At 37.0% G+C, this 20,943-nt stretch overlaps 1 protein-coding gene across 7 annotated transcripts in view; it reads right to left on the bottom strand.

The window, feature by feature from the left end:
• The window catches only part of gpatch8 (G patch domain containing 8), a 204,435-nt gene that overhangs the window by 6,808 nt on the left and 176,684 nt on the right, over positions 1–20,943 (bottom strand). For 6 of the 7 annotated variants that reach the window (XM_043675226.1, XM_043675229.1, XM_043675230.1 and 3 more), the window contains 2 exons: positions 15,834–15,977; positions 1,243–1,373 (listed from right to left, as the gene is read on the bottom strand). In XM_043675226.1, the coding sequence (XP_043531161.1) occupies positions 1,243–1,373; positions 15,834–15,977 (275 nt within the window). Of the gene's footprint in view, positions 1–495; positions 564–1,242; positions 1,374–15,833; positions 15,978–20,943 lie in introns of those variants that run through there. The other variant, XM_043675233.1, reaches the window with a different exon arrangement.

Here is a 20,943-nt window from a genome sequence, read left to right as displayed (position 1 = left end):
AAGAAAGAAAACAAATGAACTAATACTGCAGGCACTGACTGATATTTTAACTACAAGAAAACAAGCAATTCATTTTAGACAATTAAAAATCACAGGCATCAAGTGCTAAAGCCAATGAGAAGCACAAATAGCAAGAGGTAACAGGAAAAATGGCAAATGCTAGAAATTTGAAATAGAAACAGAAATGTCTGTAATTACACAACAAGAACATCAGCATTGAAGAGATTGGTTGATGTTTCACATATAGACCCCTCATTAGGATTATACTGGCAAAGAAGTCTACAACTGAAAACACATTCAGTTACTGATGGACCTGCTGTGCACTTCCAGTTTCTGTTTTTTTTTAAAAATGGTAGCGACAGTTCACTTGAGGCACAGTTGTGAGGCATTGCCACCTAAAGAAAAGCATGGCCAGCAATTCTCAACAATTAGGATCAATAAACAAAATTCAAGCGAAATGCAAAGGTCAAACAGTTTAAAAAGAAGCTACAACACCAGATGAAGATCTGTCATAATGGGTCAAAACATCTTGGCAGAAGCACAAGACTTGTACTGCACTGAAGAAGAACGTCCTGCATATTTCAAAACAAAGGAAAAAATAACACTCAAAAGGCACTTCCCGACATTGTGTTGAATTTCTCAAACTGAATTAGAATGGAATAAAAGAGTAACCCAATAAATTTAATGCTGCAACAAAAAAACTTGGATTTGTTTGCGAAGAAAAATGTGCCACTCAAATTTCCTATTTCCACCCTGATCTACAATTTCTCAATTATAAAGAGGCAACAAACCTAATAATGTCAAAATTAATGTGAAAAAAGCTCAGGTAGCTGCACTAAATTGTAAGAAACAGAGGCTTCTTGTATTTCATCACAGCTGTGTCGAGCTGCCTTCCACTTGGGAATGTAAAATATTGCAGGAAATACATTTTCGGTCAGCCATTTACAAAAGTGAATGGAAAACGCCAACCCAGAAGTAAATGCCTGAAAACTGCCCATAGACCCAGGTCTTTCAAGTCTGAAATGATGTAATCAGTGTCAGAGAATATGGCAAAATAACTCACTGACTTTTAAGAAACCAAACTCTTTACCTTACACTGTAATATAAAAGAACCTGCTTTCACAGAGGTCAGTATGAAACCCTGATCAGTACATACACTTTCAACTTCAAAAGGATGTGAACACTGAACATAGCTTCTAATTCAAATGAGGTAGAAGTTGCTCAGTGCAGTACAGTACATACCATTCCTGTTGTTTACGCTGCTCTGCAAGTTCATGAAGCCGTCGAAGTGCCTTCTCCTGCTTTTTCTCATCTTTTCGAGATCTTGAGGAAACATTGCGAGCAAATTCTCTTTGCTTTAAGTCTTTCAATCTCTATAGTATCAAAAGTTTAAAAAATTCAATTACAATCTCCAAAATGGAAAGCTATCCTCCTGAAAAATACTTTTTCTTGGGGATGCATTTTTTTCTGTACAATGAAGAATGGCATCATTATCGACTCAATCAAACAACTCCTCAGTGACACAGTTTTAGGTAGAGCATTTATTCATATGCAGGATTGTGTTATTTATTTCTCTTTTGGGGATAAAAATTAAGAGTGAAGAAGTCATCTTTTACACCATTTCAATACTGGTTTACCCCCAAAACAATCTTGAACAGCAACAATCTGTTCCTTTAGCACAGATTTAAATAGCAATCCACTCTGCTAATTCCAATAATGATCCAAACACCCTCTGCAGACCTAAAATTAGAAATCACCAATCAAGATGGATAAGAGTGAAAATATTAAACATCAGCAGCAGGAGCCAAGGTTGAAGACCTTGAAGCGACAGAGGGTACTTAAATTTATATTGTTTGACGAACAATAAATAGCAATGGATTGGCTTAATTAATCAAAACAAAAGTGATTACATATTTTCAAAGTTAAAAATCACAACACGAGGTTATAGTCCAGCAGGTTTAATTGGAAGCACACTAGCTTTCGGAGCGTCGCTCCTTCATCAGGTGATAGTGGAGGGCTCAATCCTAACACAAAGAATTTATAGCAAAAATTTATAGTGTGATGTAACTGAAATTATACATTGAAAAATTGATTAAGTTTTTCATCTGTTTGAATACCATGATAGTTTCACTTCTTTCATGTATAAATCACAAAACCGTTTTTTAAAAGTTGCATTCTCAGGTTAGCTGTTAACAATGGGTGATAGTTAGACAATATGTTGAAGGTTGTCTAGCTATCACCCATTGTTAACAGCTAACCTGAGAATGCAACTTTTAAAAAAAGGTTTTGTGATTTACACATGAAAGAAGTGAAACTATCATGGTATTCTAACAGATGAAAGACTTAACAATCAATTTTTCAATGTATAATTTCAGTTACATCACACTGTAAATTTTTGCTATAAATTCTGTGTGTTAGGATTGAGCCCTCCACTATCACCTGATGAAGGAGTGGTGCTCCGAAAGCTAGTGTGCTTCCAATTAAATCTGTTGGACTATAACCTGGTGTTGTGAGAGTTTTAACTTTGGACACCCAAGTCCAACACCGGAATCTCCAATTCATACATATTTTCAGGCATTAAAAGGGAAAGGGAAATATTTGTGGGTAGATACAAGAACTGTGGATTGAGGGTGGAAATTTGAAAATGTGGATGAACCAACTTATGTCTGAGTGGATATAGTGGGTCATATAATTTAATGCAATTTAACCAAATAGAAATCAAGGTAATATATGAAAAGCAATTTCCAATTTTGTTAACCCTGTTGCATCTTGATTTATATTGAGTGAAGGACTGCACTAAAGACCATTTTCTTTAAAACTTACCTTGCAAAACATAGTAAACAGTAACATGGGCTTGATTTCTGAAATAAACAGCAGATACTTTGGGCTATAGACATATTTGACATTGAAGTTTTTTTTAAAGCAATGATTATAACTACAACCATAAAATAAACAAAAACTCCCTTGTACCATAGAGGTGCAAATTAAACATTAAAAGGTTAACCGTGAAAAGAATAGTAGGGTCCTCCAGCAAGTCTGAACATTGCTAAAGGGACAAACAAAAAGCAAAAAGTCAGAGGGGAGGAATTCCTTTTACACGTTAGGCTTTCTTGAATTAACACTTTGAGGCAATTACTGAGTCACAAGCGAGTTATTACAATTATTTACGGACTGTAAACTTGTTCTATATTTGTTAGTAGAATCAAAGTGGTCACACATCACAATCTGTTAAAGATAGCTCATGCAAATCTTCATTCCCACAGTTCTCTTTAAAATTAAAGGACCATACTCTTGATCTTTATGCATTTATTAGCTGCAAAACATGGGATCCTTTCCGCAATACTTATTAAATGTCATAATTTAAATCAGTTGAGTTTGACAATAAAAGCAAACTATTTTGAATAGTGATATGTCAGTGAGAAAATTGGATTTTAGCTGCACCCATCAACATGAGAAAGAGGAATTCATGGAAAGATGGACAGAAAAGAACCCTGGAAGGAATAAAGGAACAAATTTTTACTTTTACTGGAATGCAGTAGTGGTACTGGCAATTACATAGAGTTGAGTGACCATGGAATCTGCCTTAACTGTAATTAATTCGTGCTCTAATTAATTTTGTTTCAGATTTATTTCCTCCTGGTATTCAGCTACAGGAGCTTCCACCCACTATTCATCTCAGTTTGTGCATTTTTCTATTTCCTCTAAAGAAAGTTGATGATAAAAACAAGATCTATATATTAGCAGGCATCACTTGCAATCCATGAAGAAGAAATCTTTACAGATCAAATTTTTAACTGAACTGGATTAGTAGATAGCTAAGATGAACTGGAGCATAACATCAAAAATTGCTGACAACGGTTTTATTAAACAAAGAATCAAACAATATCCTATATGGAGGTAGCAGCTGTTGTGTTTGTTTTAAAATAGTTTCTTTCTGAAAGTGAAATTTTAGGTATAGGAAGGTTTTTAAATTCACTCATCGCTGGCTAGGCCAACTTTTATTGCCCATCCCTTAAGACAGTAGTGTACCAGGTGGGTTCTTTCAATAACTGACAATGGTTTCATGGTCAACATAAGGCTCCTAGTTCCAGATGTTTAGTGAATTAAAATTCCACCATCTGCTGTGGTGGGATTCTAACCCAGGTCCCCTGGGTTAGTCTAAATAATCTACAACAGTCTCACAATAATACCACTAGGCCATTGATGAAATGCAATCAACCCAAAATGTTAACTCAGTTTACTTCTTCTCAGATGCTGCTGGAAATATGAGGATTTCCAGTGTTTTCTGTGTATACAACTACTTGCAATGTTCATCTGAAATGAACTTTGCTCTTGCATAGACAATCAATTACAAAGTTTGGAATTCAAATAGTACAATGAACTATTTAAACATGGCTAGAACTTAAGTTTACCGCAATTATTTAATACAATTATGATGATAATTTAATTGCTTTCAATATCTTTTGAACTGCAAAGTAAAATGGTGAAACCTATTAATCCCATACATTTTAAAATTAGCTTATAATGATTCCAGGACTGTGTTTAGCAGTTATTGCATAGGAAAACACAAAGTTTATTTGTTTTTTTTACAACTGACCTGGATCATCACTAGCTAGAATTTTATCTTTTACCCAATATGGAACAGAGAGAAAACAACATATCAAAAGTGGCACAAATTTATCAAAAATCTCTTAAAATATGTTTTTATCATTGAATAATCACTGATTGGCACAAACTAGAAACAGGAAGTTTAGGTTAGGTACTTATTTGAAGGCTTCAAACAATTGCTACATTTTAATAAAAATAGGCGTTTTGCAATGCATATGCTTGCTACTCACCAGGGTTAGCTGTGTGACACTGAAATGATTGTGCTGAAAAATTCACATCCCTTCAGTTCAAAGAAAATTTACTGTGTCTTTCATATGCCATTATTCACTTTTACCAGATTACACAAGAAAAGATGGGTTAGCGCTGATTATGGGTCTTAGAGACAACTACTTGCAGTAAAATGTAGTAAACTTGCACTAAAATGTACATCATTGGGCAAATTCTTCTGCAACAACTAAGTCTGCTGGGTATTTTATATACCACGCTGAACTTAATATCATACTTCAAAACCAACAGCAACTTCCGCATGTTCTATTGTAACTAAACACCCTCAGGGATACTCATGTACAGGATGCAGATGCAATCAGCACAAAATCAGGGATTTGAAGCGAACATTCAACTTTTTGTGTAGCATTCCTCTTCCAAAAAACAGTGAAAATGTCAAGCCTCACTGAAAGAGATTAAACAGATTTCTAACAGTGTATTAAATCATTATCACTCCTGGACAACTTCTCTGGCCTTGAAAAACTAAGTTTAGAAGATTCATTTATTATTCCCCTTTATTCCATGATAAAACTACCTTTTTCTTAAAGTTAATAAAAGGTTTTATTTTAAGAGTTTTAAATGTTTGACATTCCCGTTTCTAGCTCAATGCTTTTTATGTCACAATCTTTAACGTCTCTAAGTTAATTAAAAAAAGAATGACAACCAGTGTTTCTTGCTTCCTGATTTGATGTCTGCAAAAACTTTCAAACCTGATGTCTGGCTGTTCATCCTATTTGATCTCTTGACTTCACTGTTCGTGGTCATGTTATTGGGACTAAATGAAAGTGACATTGTAATAAGGGAAATTAGTGCACAAATCTGGCTAGATCTTTGTGGGCAGCTTTCTTTGGAATCAATGGCTCTCACTGCTAATTCCAAAGTCCAGGTTTCACTAAACACACAGATAAATTTAGTTTAATGAGATGTTTCATCCAAGTCTAGAATTTCTGAGGCAAAGCTTATAAATCTCAAATTTTAATTATTTTAAAAGTTTTACACTCACCACCAGCAACCCCCCCCAAACCAAAATTCTATGCTGAGTAAATAAACCTTTCAGCTGGGAAGCTAACATAAGCAAAGATGGATGTGCATCAAGTGTCTGTGTTGACGGTCCACTCTATAATCCAAGTAAGTGATCTGAGAAATGAATTTCAATTTCCCCATAATATTAGGTACCTTATTACATCCCACTTTTTTGATTCAAAGAAGGAACAATAAAATTTGCAAGTGTGGCAACAGCTTACAGCATCAAGCGACACTGAGAATAACAACAACATATGGTAGCATGTCTTAAGTGTTAGATTATATACCAAGCTTTCATTGACAGTGAGATCCTATGAGCCACTGCAGGCAAAAGCTGCTTCACTCAGTTAAGTATAACACCGATGTGAAAATCTCACAAAATGAATGATGCAGTTTATGAAAGATGCACCATGGTAGAAACAGCAAATTAGGAAATTACAAAACTTCATGAAAACCGGTGCACTAAATGACGCAAGACATAAAGAGGGAAGATGCCCAGAGTATAACTATTGGGCACAAATATATTGAGACTCACTTATGCTGTTTGGAACATCTGTACTTGCATTTAATGCAGCAGCTGAAAACACCACGCTAAATACTGAGTGGATGTGGATACTGAAAATAAGCAAACAGCCAACACAATTTCCTTGCAAGTAACATGCGAGCACTGATAATTGCATCACATGAATGATTAACTGGGTACAAAGAACTGCAGACTAAACAGAAAATAGAACAGCTTAATCCATCCTTAACTGCACATTGTTTAGTTCGATGCATCATCTTAAAATTGAAACCTTTGCTGGTCCATCCAGAATTGAAAGTTTTCCCTGATGAGTCCAAGAGATATGCTTTCTATTGAGGAAGTCCTTCCTGTGCACACTGAAGTAAACCTTGGTGAATTCTACCTTACAGTGCCTACATTCAGGTAAATATCTGTGTGTGTGTGTGTATGTGTATATATAAAATATGCCAGCGGAGGTGGGGGGTGGGGGGTGGGGGTGGGGGGTGGGGGGGTGGGACTGCATTCGTTATTCAGCCAAATCATGGATGATGCTGCTCTCCTTACACTCCTTTAACAATGCATCCTGCAGCACCACATTGATTGGTAATTTATTGGGTTAACTTCTCAAAATTTTTTGTCATTTGGTAATGCAGAACTTAAGCACTGCAAAAGGACATTTAGCTGTGACTTTTGTCTTGCGCTGATCAGCTCAATTCACAAGAATATCAATTCAAATGGAAAATCGGTGCTTTTATTGCACATCAAGATAGGGTTGATTGATTAGCATGTGGACTATGGTTGGTAGCTGCATCGTTATCTTTAATGTTGATTGACAGTTAATTGTTGAATGTTGGGTATATTTTCAAACAGGCAGATTGATACTGAATGTTCAGGGCATTGCACTGAGAAATGTACAAGCAAGTAAATGTCACTTATTTTGTTGAGTTGGCCTGAGTTGAAGGTTCTCACTGACAAGTCCAAGTGATATCCTTTTGACTGATGAATCCTACATTGAGTGGTTTAAATTTCATAACCGGGGCCTTTGGCTAAATTGCAACAAGTCAATCGAAACTTCTGATTTCAGAAGCATCTACCTCTTGGGCTCAGTAGAGGTCACAAATCCAGTCTCGAAAAATGCTTCAAAGCAAAATATTTTCGGAGTTCAAAACTGTTTATAACAGTGTTCAAGTCTTTGTCCTTGTGGGCATGTTAATAAACCTTCAGGAATCACAGAGTTATATCCATTTTCCAATTGCCGGGAATTCACACGTGGACATGATTTTTTTTAAGACTGTCACTTTGAGGTAAAAGGGAATAATGAACAGAGGTAAGTAATCTGCTGAGTCCTGCTGGCAAATAGTTACCACAGACAACTGGGGATTCTAACATAAGGTTACAGAAATTCAAGAGCTACTATATGAGCAAAAATATAGTAGATGCTGTTATAATCAACACTATGCTAATTGTTAAATTTAAATCTGAGATTGAGATTGGAGATGTAAGAAAGTACTAAATACCCAGTTAAAACTTTGTGCATATGCAGAAATGTCATTAGCTATCTTGTGCCAATTTAAATACTGTGGTGCCCAGGAATTTAATATTTTCCTTGTGTTGTGGCTTTAACTTTAATAAAAGGCTTATTCGGGATATTGATTAATTGTTGTAATTGCGCTTTTATTGGCATCAAAGTACCTCATGTGCCAACACAAGTAGAAAAAAGGCATTGTTATTATGTGACTGCATCACTTAATAAATGAGTTCGTGAGAATGAAAATGGAGACATCAAGACATGAAACAAAAGCCCTCAACAGCAGCTCAAGAGGAAAAAGAAACTGACTTTTGGTTGACATGTTGTGCCCATGTTGTGCCCATCCCTCAAACTTCTACCCTTATCCCTTCCCCTCTTCTACAGAACCACGATTGGCTTTCCATAGTTCTCACTTTCTACTCTCCCATCCACCATATTCAAAGGACTGTTCCCTGCTATTTCTACCATACCCAGTTGATGTCCCAACCAAATACATCTGTCCCCTCCCTTATTGCTCCTTCTCCTTCATCCAGACCCATTCCTCTATGACCTGCAACACCTTATCCCTTTCCCGTCAATTACACTAAGTATAGTACTTGCCCTTATACTTCTAAACTTCTCACTGTCCACAGCCCCAAACACTTCCTCCAGGTAAAGCAGGAAATTACTTGTTCTGTTTTAATTTATTGACTGCATTTGCTGTTTACAATAAATTGGGGAGATAAAACCAACGGTTTTGTGGAATACCTCCACTCACTTCATAAACATGATCCTGACTTTCTGGTTTCTTCTCATTTCAATTCACCGCTTTACTGTCATACTCACATTTTTGTCCTCTGCATACCACAATATTCCAATGAAGCCCAATGCAAGGGTGGGAAACATCTTACTGCCTAGTTAGGGCATTTTGCAGCCTTCTGTACTCAACATCAAGTTCAACTATTTCAATCTGTGAACTCTGTTCTCCGTTTTGACTTTCTTTTTGCAATATGCTAATTCGTTCTTGTTTTCATGTTTTGATTTCAGACAAAGCTGCCTTTTATTTTGCCATTAGTACTTAATTTGGACAAATGTGTTATTTCTTCATTATAACTATTACCAGTCCCTTTGACTCTGATCCATGACCACACTGTCATTTAGCCTCTCCTGTCCTCTAACTTTTTTTTTGTTCAAGCTGACCTATCCCCCTTTCTCAATAGTACTAAATAAAAACTCATTTCTATATATAGGGATTCTGAGGAAGGGTGATTTGACCCAAAGCACTAACTCTGATATCTCTCCACAGATGCTGCCAGACCTGCTGAGGTTTTCCAGTAATTTCTTTTTTTATTTTACATCTCATCAGTTCTGAACGGTCATATTGAACTTGAAACATTAATTGTGTTTCGTGCTCGACAGATTCTGCCACTCCTGCTGAGTGTCGCCAGCACTATGTTTTAATTTCACATTTCTGGCAACTGCAGTATGCTGCTTTTGCTTTATTCCAGATCTTGTGACCATAGCAGCTAAAGGCACAGCAATAATGGTGGAACAATTAAATCAGGTATGAAGAGGCTAGAATCGAATGGACACTGATACCTTGGAGGGTTGCATGGCAAGATTTGTAAACAGTATTGAAATTGATGAGAGGTTAGGACCATGCATTGGGCTGCCCTCATTCCATAAACTAATATTCAGAAACGGAGGGCACCACCTCATCACAGTGGAAAAGAAATCAGGATACAGCCTAAGACAATGGATTTTTCTTGTATGTGTGAGAACTACATATGCTCTATTTATTCCTTTTTCATTGCACATCAACATCGCGTAATCATGGAAATCGAGGTTTACCGGTGAAAAGCCTCAACCAAATCTTTTTGAGTGGTGTAGCTTATTTCTGTTTTGCAAAACCATTCAAACAGCAAAATATATAAATAATAGACCAAAGATTACTGTAGGACATAACGGTACATCAAATTGTTTGCTTATTAAGATGTGTAACTTCTGATTTAGTTGACTTTCCTTCAGTGTGCAATGTTGGACAGTCAACTGAAGATCTTAGTATTAAAAGGTAAAAATAAAAATGCATATGATTAAAGGCTATCTTTATTCCCACTTTGATAAGCAGGAATAATTGGTCACTTATTCCATTATATGACAGAATGTGTGAAGATCTCCCTCCAGCTTTCTCTAGTACAGAGCACGAGACATTTTGTGATATCATTGTGTTTTGGCAATAATACACTGGTGCTTTGAACTAGATAAAGTGTTGTCATGTTAACCTTCAAGGTTTCAGGGTGAATCACTTCTATCAATCGAGAGAGACATCAGCCGCAGGCTGCACACTCCACTTAGCACTTCCACAAATTAGCACAAAGTGATAAGCAGAGTTTCACATCCCATCAAATATTAATAACATTTTATTACCTATTCTCAAACATTCCCAAGACTATAACAAGGTAAAAAAAAACAATTTGTAGCAAAGTGCATCATTTGATAGCTATTCAAAAAGTTGGGGTGCAATTTTCAGAAACTCCTAAGTACAGGATCAGAGATGGGGAGAGTGCGAAAATGGTTCGATCATCATGAACATCACCAGTGTGGGAGAGGGACCCTGCTTTCATCTCCATTAATACCAATGTATGAGGCATGTTATTTGAATCATGCCAGTTAGGAACTGAAGTCCCAGCATTTTAATGAAATGATTACCTGCACCTCAGTCCTGTTCTGAGGAAGGGTCACCAGACACGAAACGTTACCTCTGATTTCTCTTCACAGATGCTGCCAGATCTGTTGAGCTTTTCCAGCAATTTCTGTTGTTGCGATTTACAGCATCTGCAATTCTTTCGGTTTTTATTTAGCAGTAGGAGCATGACTATCATATATTTGGGCCAATGGTTTTGACTAATGCCCTTTTGCTAAAGTTCAACAAAATGCTCATTTAATGGCAGTCACGACCTAGCAGCACGGTGGGCAGGGAATCCCATTGCTATCTCTGGATTTCTCGAGGTCCCAATTGAACCCAAATGTGAAATTGTGTACTGATGATATTTGACCAGAAATTGATACCTTTCTCGAGAATGATGTCATTAAAGGATGTGCAAAGTGGCACTGAGGTCTATAATCATGCAAATTGTGGAGCAGGTAGGGCAAGATGAACAGCCTACTCTTGTTCCCATGTTCCAACATGGCTAAATAGAAATCCAACAACTGGCATTTGAGATCAATTAACAAAAGGACCTCTCTGTTCAGCTGGTCTGTGGCCACAAGAACTTTCTCTTGTTTTCGCAGCAGTTGCCAAGACTCTTATCTTCTGGCAGTATAGGCTGCCTCAAATTATGTGATTGGAAATCCACTGAAAAAGACTGCTGCTCACACCTCTACTGGGGACCCCATGAAGGTACAGAGTCAAAATAATCAATGCCACATGTGAGCAGGATAATCATGTGACAGTCACTGGCTTCTCAGGATGCAATTCTGGTGTCTGAACCAAATGGATGGCATGCCCCAATACATTCCTGCAAGGGTATCTGTCACTGCAGTGGTCCACAGAGCTCTCTATAACATCCGTCCATGACAGGAGACCATAGAAAGGAGGAAGCTCATTAGGGACACAGCTGGAGATTTGCGGAAACAAAACTGGAGGCAAAGGGATATTTACAAGGATGTTGCCAGGGTTGGAAAGATTGAGCTATAGGGAGACTTATAGACATTTATAAAATCATGAGGGGCATGGATAGGATGAATAGACAAGGGTTTTTGCCTGGAGTGGTTGAGAGGGGAAAAATTTAAAAGGGACCTAAAAGAGGCAACGTTTTGCAGAAGGTAGTTAGAGAATGGAATGAGCTGCCAGAGGTAGTAGTAGAGACTGGTATAATTACAACATTTAGAACACATCTGGATGGGTATATGAATAGGCAGGGTTTAGATATAGGCCAAGTGCTGACAAATAGGACTAGATCAGTTTAGGATATCTGGTCAGCATGGATGAGATGGACTGAAGGGTCTGTTTCTGTGTTGCACATCTCTATGACTCCCCCAGCCAACCTCCAGGACCACCACCTTTCTTTCAAAGACACTGGTATTAGCTTCAAGTCAGCACTGATTGAATTGAAGGGAAGTCCTACCTCAGGTACCTTACATCTAGGTCCTGGGTGATACTTCAACAGTAAAATGGAAAGCTTAGCATAATCAACACATCTCTCCCTCAGAACAATCAGCATCCTCACTGATGGCTGTCAGGGTGTGTTTAGGTGAGTCTAAACCTCATCTAATCTACCTCTATTCTTATCCCAATGGCTCAAACTGAAAAGGAAACTAGTCTTCATTCTAATTATGAATTCATCCCAATGAAAATCTGTGATCAGTTTCTCATTAGAGTGGTTTTCTGAGCCAAAAACAGATGAACTTCTGTTTTGCCTCTGTGGTCATAATGCGACCTTGGTGTTTAGAATGTCAAAGATATAAAAGCAACCCAAGAAGCAACTTTTTCATGCAGAGGTGTGTGTGTGCGTGTGTGTGCACGTGTGTGCGTGCGTGTGTGTGCGTGCGTGCGCGTGTGTGTGCGTGTGCGTGTGCGTGTGCGTGTGCGTGTGCGTGTGCGTGTGTGTGTGCGTGTGCGTGTGTGTGTGCGTGTGCGTGTGCGTGTGTGCGTGTGTGTGTGTGCGTGTGTGTGCGTGTATGTGCGAGCGTGGAATAGGCTGCCAGAGGAAGTGGTGGAGGCAAGTAAAATTGCAACATTTAAAAGGCATCTGGATGGGTATATGAATAGGAAGGGTGTGGAGGGATATGGGCTGCATGCTGGCAGGTGGGACTAGATTGGGTTGGGATATCTGGTCGGCATAGATGAGTTGGACCAAAGGGTCTGTTTCCGTGCTGTATATCTCTATGATTCTATTGAATTAATCCCATTGTGATATAGTTGCAAAACTGCAATTTGTCATGAGGGATAGTCTGAATTGACACACCTGAATTAATTGCATGGAAATTGCAATATTTTAAATTGTGGTATGGTGGTATTAAACTCTGATAGTCAGGTAAAGTGAAGTTGGTGCAGCAATATCCTATAGCAAATAAAAGTGTGCTTTAACCCATTCCTGGATCATAAAACTGGTGAGATTCTTTTCTCCATCATTTAAACTTTTCGAGACAGTTGAATTTGAATGTTCAAGTATAACTTAATTTCAGTATTTTCAATTCATGACTCCATCTCCAAAAATGCAGCAAATATTCTTGTCTTTCAGTATCAAATTATAACGTTGCTTTTACTATTCATTTTGAGTATCAATACTAATGTTTAAAATACACCGTTAGTGTTGGTCATGGTATTATTCTCTAGAATTCAGTGTAAGCATGAATTTCATTTGCAGAACACATACAGCTAAATCTTAATGTGGTATTAAAGAAATTAGCATTACATTATAAATGTTGTTCACCCACAGGGTAAGGGTCCACTTCATTGAACCAGGCTATTCTTTACAACAAAAATTTGGCAAAAACTCACTTGTTACCATGGATTTATATAATAGATGGTGAACTGTACACACTAAATTCCTTTTCAGCCATGTCTTGAATCATTTGGTTCAGTTATTCTAGTGAGGAGTTAATCTAGTTGTTGAATAAAGAATTCTCTTAATTTTAGAGAATGGAGACACCTATTTCAAGGTCTTGATTTTGAATCTCTAGTCTTGGTTGTAGGAATTGATTTATGACTCTCAGGATGCTGTTAAAGAAACAACCAGCTCCCTGGAAAGTTGGCATGTGCCTAGAGGTGCATTTCCATCAACAGATACAGAGTGGCATGTGCAATGACAAAGGACAGTTCCCATGCTCCAGAAAACAATTTCCAGAAATGACTTTTGTTTTTATAAGAAAAAGAGAACACCAATAATAATGCAAAAACAAGCTTTCAAAAACCTATAAAATCCCCAGTGAAAATGAAAATAGGTGCTTGACAGAGATTAGCTGTCATGTGAGGTTCATAATAAAGCATCATTAGTGGCACTGGTCTGATAGATCATCGCTCTAAATTAGAAATCAGACATATAACTTTCCAAAGTCATGAAAGTCACCTCCAAAACCTGGGCAACCTGTTTAAAACCCCAAATCCATGTTTCATTCCAAATAATAAATAATAAAACCACATTGAATTTGCCAATCCACCTTTTCTGAGGGGATGTAAGTGAATGCAATGCACAAAGGAAAATGGTTGATGGATGTCAGTTATCTCAGTTCCAGGACATCTCTGGAGGAATTCTTCAGAATCATATCCCTGGTCCAACCATCTTCAGCTGCTTCATCAAGGACCTTCCCTCCATCATAAGGTCAGAAATGGGGATGTTCGCCAGTGATTGCGGTTCAGAAAAGATTTACAAGGATGTTACCAGGGTTGGAGGATTTGAGCTATAGGGAGAGGCTGAACAGGCTGGGGCTGTTTTCCCTGGAGAGTCGGAGGCTGAGGGGTGACCTTATAGAGGTTTACAAAATTATGAGGGGCATGGATAGGGTAAATAGGCAAAGTATTTTCCCTGGGGGCGGGTTTAGGGTGAGAGTGGAAAGATATAAAAGAGACCTATGGAATGAGCTGCCAGCAGAAGTGGTGGAGGCTGGTACAATTGCAACATTTAAGAGGCATTTGGATGGGTATATGAATAGGAAGGATTTGGAGGCTTACGGGCCGGGTGCTGGCAGGTTGGACTAGATTGGGTTGGGATATCTGGTCGGCATGGACGGGTTGGACCGAAGGGTCTGTTTCCATGCTGTACATCTCTATGACTCTATGACAAACAGTCCACTTGACTGGCATCATATCCACAAATATACACTCACTCCACCACCAATGCACAGAAACAGCAGTGTGTAGTGTCTATGAAATTCACTGCAAAATTTAAAAATATTCCTTAGACAGTACTTTCCAAATTCATGACTACCACCATCCAGAAGGACAAAGGGAATCAGATACATAGAAACACCACCACCTGCAGGTTCCCCTCCAAGCCACTCACTACCCTGACTTGGAAATATATCATTGTGCCTTCAGTGTTGCTTGGTCAAAATCCTGCAACTCCATCTCTAATGGCATTACTGGTCTACCTACAGCATGTGGACTGCAATGGTTCTCGAAGATAGCTCACCACTACCTTCTAAAGGACAACTAGGGATGGGCAAGAAATGCTGGACCAGCCAGTGATGCTCATATCCCATGAATAAATAAAAAAAATTGTGTGGACACTAATGGGTCAAAGCCTGACATCCCAATATGTTATCAACCTTCTACACTGGATAATTCCCAGCCACCACCACTGCCAATGTCGTGGAAAGTAACAAAATTGGCCTTCCCAATATACAATACCTCACTATTAATATTTGCTTATTTAACTGCAAATAAACCTATCTGGTAGTTAATTGTGCTGTGTAATACAAAGCAAACACATAATGGAAAAGGTGCCTGCATTTTCAAAGATTGCCAATGGTTCTACTGTTTACCAACAGCATGCCATCTCATGAAAGTTAGATTTCCTGCTGGGTATGGTAAAGTCCCTGAATAAAACTCTAAATTGTACGAATCTTGACCATCTTTTAAAAATTCAAGGAATAAATTTATTGTCTGCTCAGCACAAGCCACCCTGTTCTGACAACCACAGAAGTCTTTACCTCAAGCTACGTGAATGAAAATGGGAAGTGCCATTGGCAAAAATGAATAGCGAAGGACCTGGTATTAGAGTTAGTTTTTTTGCCAAAATTAGGAATGTGTGTAATTCAAATCTGAATAGGTGTTTTCCCAATAAATTCTCACCCGTGGCTCAATTTGTGCAAAATAAAATCATGAAGCATAAGATTTCTTTGAAAAATAATACAAGTATTAACTTTTCCTATTTTGCCAAAGTAATGGATTTCAGAATGTCCATTCTAATATCAGTAGTAACTCACCTGCTTATGAGCATGGTCGTAGGAATTTATGTGATTGTCAAACTCGTGATGTTTTTGATACTGCTTATCACACAATTCACAGTAAAAATTTGCTCTCAGGTCTTCTAAAGCTTTTGCAATTGCTTTTTCTTTTTCTGCATAATCCTATGAGAAGACACAGAAAAAAATACCAATATGTTAAATTTTGAAAATGATAGACAAATTTCAATTACATTTCTTCAACAGTTACATAGTGCTCGGTCTCGTCAGCACACCTGTCAAACATTTAATATTTTATAAAGATAACTTTGGGTTTTGAAATAATAAATCTTTGAGTTTCAATGAGTCAAGGTTTAATTTTAGTTGTAACATGCTTTTGAAAACCTACTAAAATGATTAATCCTTCACGAATGTTTGTGTTCCAGATGTAGAACATGTTGCATTTTATAACAACCCAAGCAAAGTGCAAATTATTCTGTAAACAGTGGGGAGCCAACATCCTCAGATCAAGCAAACTATCTCGAGAAACAATAAAAGGTTTATTTCCCTGCCATAATGTAGCCAAACCTTCATAAAAACATAAAAAAAGTGTTTTTCTGTTTAAGAGCCACCCTTGCAAAAGAGCAAATCAATGCCAATTTGTTTTGAACTGAGTAGCTTTGTATCAAGAACCTGCAGATACTGAAAAATTGACCAAGAATTCTCAAATATACATTATGTAAGGTCCTTACAATCAGCAGAACGGAAGTATGCAAGACTTGGATATGATTTGTTCATGTTTGCTTTGAACCCAATTTCTTCAGATCAAACTTGTACAACAAATGGGCTCTTAAACAGTTTGCTGAAAATAAATAGATTCCATAATGGCACAACAACTACGACAGAGTGTAGGACACAATAAAATTTAAATAATTTTATATTGTTTCACTGCATTTTCTGTTTCTTGTCAATTCAGAACCATTTAAAAATTGTAAAAGATCTTCATTCAGCTAATTCATGATGCACCAAATTGTTTATATACAATAAAAATAAATCAGCTTGCTTTCAGTAAAATGCCAAATTACAGTTTTTTTTTAAAAAAATGGTTCTGATAGTGAAGTCAATCACTCAAGAATGATAAAAGACTACAAGCATCCCCAAAATGATAGCAGATTCATCCTAACAATATTTGCAGCGTTGTCAAGTTGAACTATCTTGATCTGTGACAGATTTATTAGTACCTCTCAGCTAAATGGCAACTCTAAAATGAATTGTATTAGGAAGAATTCAGCCATTTTCATTTGAAATCTTTAACCTTGTCAGTGATTTATTTTTATTAAAAAGCTGTTTCATGAGATTTCTTGAAATCAGGAGCAAAAAACTAAATTTCCAACCAAATTTCAATAAAGTAAATGCCCAGCTCTTTGATTAAATCTGCATTATTCTTGTCATAAAGAATTCTGAAATAAATATTTGAAAATGAGAAAGATCTGAGCATTGAAAAGATTTAGTAATGCCTTGGGAAAGGCCTGCAAGGAGTGTGCTGAGAATTAGCAAAGTATATTAAAGGTTGTTCCGCTGTAACACGCATTTTGTTAATGCGAATTTGCTATAACATGACTGATAAATTGGGGACACTGCTTCTAAAGCGAAAGCTTTTGAAGCACGCATCGGTTCTAACGTGATTATAAGGATGATCATATTGAATGGTGGTGCAGGCTCGAAGGGCAGAATGACCTACTCCTGCACCTATTATCTACTGTCTCTATTCTGGCCCCATTAGTTTAAATGGTGCTGCTACTATGCGATTTTCTTATAACATGCGAGAACAGAACTAGAGCATTATACCAGAACCAACTGTACTACATTTTCTAACACATCAGACTTCTCATATCATCAGGTCAGAAAGGCACTACAACAAATAATAAACATAAACGCTATTTTATGCAGCACAACATGGGTTGAAAGCAATGAATATAATAAAGTAAATTTGAAAATATGTTGCAATTAATGCAATTCTATTGGATTGTTATGAAGTTTTTTTACTTTCCAGACAGTCATAGTAGTAGATCACCCCTACAAAATTTAAGTGTTCAAATTATTTTTAAGCTATCAAACACTTACTATTGCTTGAAGTTACATCATGTTGTGTGCTGAAACCATGACAAAAACATGCTTATTCCAGATGTTCCACATCTGGTATAGATAATTGGAGTGTTCACAATGAGAAGTACAGTTTTAATGATTCATTCAATGATCATCTTCCTTTTCAGAATCAAGCAGAGATTAGGAAATATGTGAATGGGAAACTTGCATGAGTGCTCAAATCGTATCTTGAGTTTGCACATCACAAAACTTGTTTTGAGGTGGAATAGCTGTTACAAATTATGCAGTACCAGGCAATTCATTTTTCAGAAAAACATTCAGTAGCAGGAAGTGCAACGACAGCACAAACTGCTGCATGGAACCAAAGCCTAAAGTAACACACAAACTCTGTATTAGTACTGTACCAATTAAATTCCCAGGTTAAAAACAACATCAACTGAAGATAAACTTCATTAACAAGTAATCACTCTCAAGGTGTCTTCTATAAATTTCCTGCTCCAAAAAAGTCCTTTTATTTTAAATTGCATTGCAAGCGTTCTTTTGTGGAGTCTGCAAGAAATCTATCAGCTGAGTGAAACAAAAGTTAAGTACATTCTGCTGAAGTGAAGCAAGAGATCGATGCTTTGGAGCCAGTCTGGTTCCTAGTATTGACTGTAAATTTGATTCAAGCAGTCCTTTCGTAAACAGATCCAGTCTGAGCTATGTCCTGCTAAAGGAAAGCACTCGTCTCAGACAAACTGAAAACATGAAAACCGGTCTCTAAATCTGTCAGTTGGAAAAATGTGCAGACTTATTACGTAGTCCAAACATGCATATCCCCATACACCTGAAAGACCTAGTTGACACATACCTAGCTCTCAGAACCTGAATCAAAACAGTGCCAATCGAAAAGAAATTACACTTTATCTCAGAGGTGCACCCGGTTCAATACCACACCCAAAAAGCAAGACTATGTAAGAGGATTTGGAAGAAGTTGGTAAAGGTGACAGCACCAATTCCTGGGATAAAATTTGTGAATGGATTTTTGGAATGATTGATAACAACAAAGTACTCAGCATTTTGTTAATTATACCTTCAAATTGCTAACTTACAAATATATGAACCAGGTACTCTTAGTAGGCACTTCACTGGAAAATATTATGGTGCCAGAAGTAGGACTATATTAATTCTTCAATTTAGTAAGGAAATATAATCATAATATCAATACTTCAAGAGGAACCTGATAACTATTCAATCTTGACTGCAGAATCTACCTATCAATCCACCAGTCTTATTTTAGTATACAACTAACACTTGAGACCATTTCCATTTCCTGCAACATTCACATAAGTCAGGTATCATGGGGCAGAGAACTCCAATTCTCAATTGCGATTACTGGAAAAGCGCAGCAGGTCAGGCAGCATCCAGGGAACAGGATAATCGACGTTTCGGGCATAAGCCCTTCTTCAGCATCTGCAGACCTCACTTTCTCCTCAATTGTGATTAGGCAATCACTACCAGAACAAATTAATTGCTGCTGGGCTTCCAAAAAAGATTTGCTGATTTATTTTATGACTTTAAAAAAATGAGGAAGCTTTACCCAAACTGCTGTCTGGACATAAAATTGGCCCTTTTTAAAACACACACCAATCCTAGTCCATTATTACAATTCATACCTCAACTCCCCTTTGGCATTAACATAGCTTAGAATTTTCCACATTGCTGGAATGAACTTTTCTGTAAATAGACATGTATACCTTGTAATCACTTTTCATATTGTAAAATGCTTTATACTGAACAGAGGTATTAAAACATACTTTAAAGGATATCAGAGATGGTCAGAAAGGTTGGTCAAAAAGATTTTTGAGGATGAGGGTAATGAGCCAAAAGGAAGAGACTTAGAGAGTGAATGGTGCTGTTGTCCAATAGAGGTGATGAGCAGCTATTGGCAGGTGTAACTATTCACTCCTATACCTAGAGCCTGTGTGTTTAGCAGGTGGGAGAATGGTGGCATGTGCATTGCCTGAGCAAAGAAAAATACAGTGAACATTTCCTGAAAGAGGCAATGCTCCTGCCAGTTTTCCACGAGCAGCCAAAACCCTCATCATTCACACAAGATTCTCTCCAAGGTTATTTGCCCAGGACATGCTCATCACTTTTTCTGATGTTATGTTTATTATTAGGAAATAAGTTAGATTTGTTTATTATTATGAAAAATTGTTTATTTTGTATTGTTCATTATTAGGAAAAATTATGATTTTTTTTATTTCAGAGCTCACAGGAATTGACCGCTGTTATTTTTACAATATTAGATTAACATTGCAGGTGGAGCTATAAGGATTGTGTATTCTAGTATGTACACACACATCTATTTAGTTGAACTAAGTCATAACTAGGTTTTTGATTTGAAATTTCTTTACTGCATACTAAGAGACAAGTCTGACCAATTCCCATTGCTAAATCATAAATCAACTTACTGAGAAGCAAGTATAATCACATTTAATTCTGCAAAGACTATGTATATGTAAATATACCGAAATTATTACAGATTTATCAAAGAGCTTCTCTAGTCATTATAGGGATACTGAAATTCATAAACTCATCAGAAAGATCCGTTTAAGTAAATTGTTGCATTACTCTAGTTGCATTTTGGGATGATAATAAAAACCGAACTGATTTATCTGCAAAGTAATCAGGATTATGTACGTAAAAGTGACTGCTACATCAAAATGCTTAAGCAAAACGTAAAGCAAATGCATTTTAAAATTTTACATATTCACCAAGAGGAATTCAAATTCAAGAGGTAATGAACTCTATGAAATACAATTTGACAAGCAATCACTAATTTCAACAAACTTTATAAAGAAGTGCAATGCAACATCAAGTAATATTACAATTAACAATGAACTCAAATTTTCCCTATGGGCACAACTGGCAAGTTGGACCTGAAGTTTAGCCCATTTTGTCAATGTTGATAAATACCTAAGCATTTATTTAATCTCAAAGATATGGCCAAATTCAACTCAAATTTGCACAAATCAGTGGAAACCTGCAAAAAGCAAGTTAA

Source organism: Chiloscyllium plagiosum, chromosome 33 (genome assembly GCF_004010195.1).
Source record: "Chiloscyllium plagiosum isolate BGI_BamShark_2017 chromosome 33, ASM401019v2, whole genome shotgun sequence".
NCBI lineage: Eukaryota > Metazoa > Chordata > Chondrichthyes > Orectolobiformes > Hemiscylliidae > Chiloscyllium > Chiloscyllium plagiosum.
This window is presented reverse-complemented; position numbering and strand designations above follow the sequence as displayed.